Source organism: Myotis yumanensis, unplaced genomic scaffold (assembly GCF_028538775.1).
Source record: "Myotis yumanensis isolate MYYU_CA2020_CCGP unplaced genomic scaffold, mMyoYum1.0.hap1 SCAF_13, whole genome shotgun sequence".
In the NCBI taxonomy this organism is placed as follows: domain Eukaryota; kingdom Metazoa; phylum Chordata; class Mammalia; order Chiroptera; family Vespertilionidae; genus Myotis; species Myotis yumanensis.
Genome location: NW_027223764.1, coordinates 17,518,293 through 17,521,650, shown reverse-complemented (window position 1 = coordinate 17,521,650; position 3,358 = coordinate 17,518,293). Strand labels below are relative to the sequence as shown.

General features: G+C 61.7%; 1 protein-coding gene across 1 annotated transcript; it reads left to right on the top strand.

Annotated features, from left to right (window-relative positions):
* The first annotated feature begins 279 nt into the window (after positions 1-279).
* HPS6 (HPS6 biogenesis of lysosomal organelles complex 2 subunit 3) lies at positions 280-2,952 on the top strand. The gene has a single exon (XM_070431837.1). The coding sequence runs from the start codon at positions 411-413 to the stop codon at positions 2,790-2,792; it is 2,382 nt and encodes a 793-aa protein (XP_070287938.1). The 5' UTR covers positions 280-410; the 3' UTR covers positions 2,793-2,952.
* Positions 2,953-3,358: the final 406 nt, after the last annotated feature.

Sequence of the window (3,358 nt, the reverse complement as noted above, 5' to 3'; positions counted from 1 at the left end):
GGGGTGAGAGAGTGAGGCTGCGAGGGAAGGAAAGCCTTGGGGAAGGGCTTTCAGTTCAGGGCTCAGCGGGACCGGAATAACCAGTTCCTGAGTCAGATTCTGGCCACTCCGCGGCTTCCCACATCCCAGCTCAGAGAGCGTCCCTGGGGATGGCGAGGTCAGAGGCGCGGCCACCAGGGTGCTCCGGGGGCTCCGGGGACTCCTCCCTGCGCGGCTTCCGTGACTCCTCCCCCGGCGAGCGGGGGCCAGCCCTCCGCTAACCGGCGGGCGGGGCGGGGCGGGGCGGAGGCACTGAGGCCGGGCCTCCGCCCACCTCATCGACCCGGGACGGAAGTCTCAGCTCCTCCGTTGACCTCCCCTAGGAGCCCCGGACCCAGCGCCGGGCCCAGCCCCACCGGGCCGCCGGCACCATGAAGCGTGCGGCGACTCTGCGCCTGCTCTCGGACCTGAGCAACTTCAGCGGAGCGGCGCGGCTCCGGGAGCTTCTGGCTGCGGACCCAGCCGTCCGAGTCCGCTGCAGCCCCGATGGCCGCCACCTGCTGCTGCTGCGACCCCCGGGGGCGCCGGCCCCGCAGCTGCTAGTCGCAGTGCGTGGACTCGGCGAGGAGCTGGAGCGTGCCTGGCCGGCGGGCCACCCCTCGCCCCTGGACGCCTTCTTCCTGCCGTGGCCCGTGCGACCCGCGCTGGTCTTGGTGTGGGCGAGTGGACTCGCGGAGGTGTGGGGTGCGGGCGTGGGGCCTGGCTGGCGGCTGCTCCAGTGCACCGAGCTGTGTCCGGGCGGCGGATCCCGCGTGGTTGCCGTGGCGGCACCCCGAGGCCGCCTGGTGTGGTGCGAGGAGCGACCGGCTGATGCGGAGGGCGGGGTACCGCCGGCCGCCGCCGCTTTCAGCCACTGCGTGTGCGTCAGGACCCTGGAGCCCAGCGGGGAGACCGGCTCCAACCTGGGCCGCACACACGTCCTCCTCCACCATTGCCCCGCTTTCAGGCTACTGGCCTCCCGCAAGGACCTCTTCCTGGTGCCCACTGCCACCACCTTGCCTGGCGTGAGCCACATTCTGCTCATCTGGAGCCCAGGTAAGGGGAAGGTGACGGTGGCTGCCCCAAGTCTTCGCCTCTCCTACAGTAAGAGCCTGAATCCTGGACGAGGGGACACATGGGACTTCCGGACCCTGCTCCGAGGCCTTCCTGGGCTGCTGTCCCCCAGGCAGCCATGGACTGTACATACCTGGGCCCCAACTCCCCAGGGCCTGCTGTTGCTTGACTTCAGGGGCACTGTGAGCCTGGTGCAGTCCCACGGTGGTACCCGAGCTGTGGGCACCTTGCAGGAGGCACCTGTAGGCCTAGCAGGGTCTGCAGCACTGGGAACATTTCATGGCACTCTAGCCTGTGTGCTGGGCTCCACATTGGAATTGTTGGACATGGGCAGCGGGCAGCTGCTGGAGAGGAAGGTCCTTAGTACAGACCGAGTACATGTGCTTGAACCCCTAGCTCCTGGCACAAAAGATGAGGAAGAGATGGAGACCCGAGGGGGTCTTCGTTTGCTTTCAGCTTTGGGTCTGTTTCAAGTAGTATGGGAAGCCCCACAGACTCTTGAGCTGCCCTCAGCTGAAAACCTGGTGTTTGAGGAAGCCTGCAAGTACTACCAACGGCGGAGCCTGCGGGGTGCCCAGCTCACCCCAGAGGAACTGAGACAGAACAACGTATTCCGGGCACCTCAGGCCCTGGCCTCCATCCTCCAGGGCCATGTGTCCCCATCTACACTGTTGACCACATTGAGGGCCGAGCTTCGAGATTACCGGGGCTTAGAGCAGCTCAAAGCCCAGCTGGTGGCTGGGGATGAGGAGGAGGCTGGCTGGACGGAGCTGGCAGAGCAGGAAGTGGCACGTCTGCTAAGGACTGAGTTGACAGGAGACCAGCTGGCTCAGCTCAACACCATTTTCCAAGCCCTTCCTACAGCAGCCTGGGGTGCCATCCTCAGGGCTCTGCAGCTCCAACCAGATGGGAATGGCAGGTTGAGGTCTCAAGCTCCCCCTGATGTGTGGAAGAAGGTACTAGGGGGTACAGCAGTTGGAAAGGAACCCCCCAATGGGGTACTGCCCCTCTTTGAACTCCTGTGCCAATGCCTCTGCCAACTGGAGCCACGATGGTTGCCACCCTTTGTGGAGCTGGCACAGCAGCAGGGTGGGCCTGGTTGGGGGACCGGGGGCCCTGGGCTTCCCCTGTATCGCCGAGCCCTGGCAGTACTGGGTGAGGAGGGGACCAGGCCTGAGGCACTAGAGCTAGAGTTGCTTTTGGGCAGTGGGCGGCCCAAAGCTGTGCTCCAAGCTGTGGGGCAGCTGGTGAAAAAGGGGCAGTGGGAGCGGGCCCTAGAGTCTGGCTTAGCCCTCGGCCACTCCAGCCCCCTACTTCGAAGTGAGATCTTCAAACTGCTATTGGCCGAATTTGCCCGGCACCGCCAGCTTGATGCTCACCTCCCCCTCCTGTGCCGCCTGTGCCCACCAGACCTAGCTCCAGCTGAGCTCCTGTTGCTACTGCAGACACATCTCCCCGATGGGTCGGAGCCCCCTACCCCATTCCCTGAGCCTGGAGCAGAACCCCCTCTCACTGTGGGCTTGCTCAGAGCTCTACTGGAGCAGACTGGGGCTAAAAGACAGCCCTCAGGCCCAGTTCTAAGCCTATATGAGGACATCCTCTGGGACCCAGGCACTCCACCCCCTACCCCACCTCGGGGACCTATGACTACCCTCCAGGCATCAGACCATCCAGGGCCAGGGGCCTGGGCACCATCCTGACAGGGCCTCTGTGTGACTGACACAGACTGAAAATCGCTAGGGAAGGATGCCTAGGAGTTGGAGAGGGCCAGTTTGTGCAATACTCTTCTCAGTTCTGGAGCAATGTAAAAATATATATGTGTGTTAAATATTGTGGTATAATAAATATGTTTGGTCTTCATCCTCAGGTTTTTATTCTGGTACAGAGCTCTCCTAAAACCCTTGGACTTCCCCAAGTGATAGGAACATCTTTTGTTATTCATAACAGACTCCTTTAGATCACACCTGCCTTTATGCTAACGAGGGTGTGGCCCCCAGCCGCCGATGGGGCTGGTTACCAGAAAGATCAAGTGATGAGAGGGTTGGAACTTTCAGCTCCATTTCCAATCTCCTGGGAAGGCAGTGGGTTAGAGATTGAGCTCTATCTAGAAAAACTGCTGAATAGGGAAATTTGAGCTTCTAGCTGGATGAATACATCAAGGTGCTGGGAAGGTGACACCTAGAGAGGTCATGAAAATGACAGGCACACACATCCATCCTGTGCCTGCCCTATGCATCTCTCATCTGGCTTTTCCTGAGTTGTATTT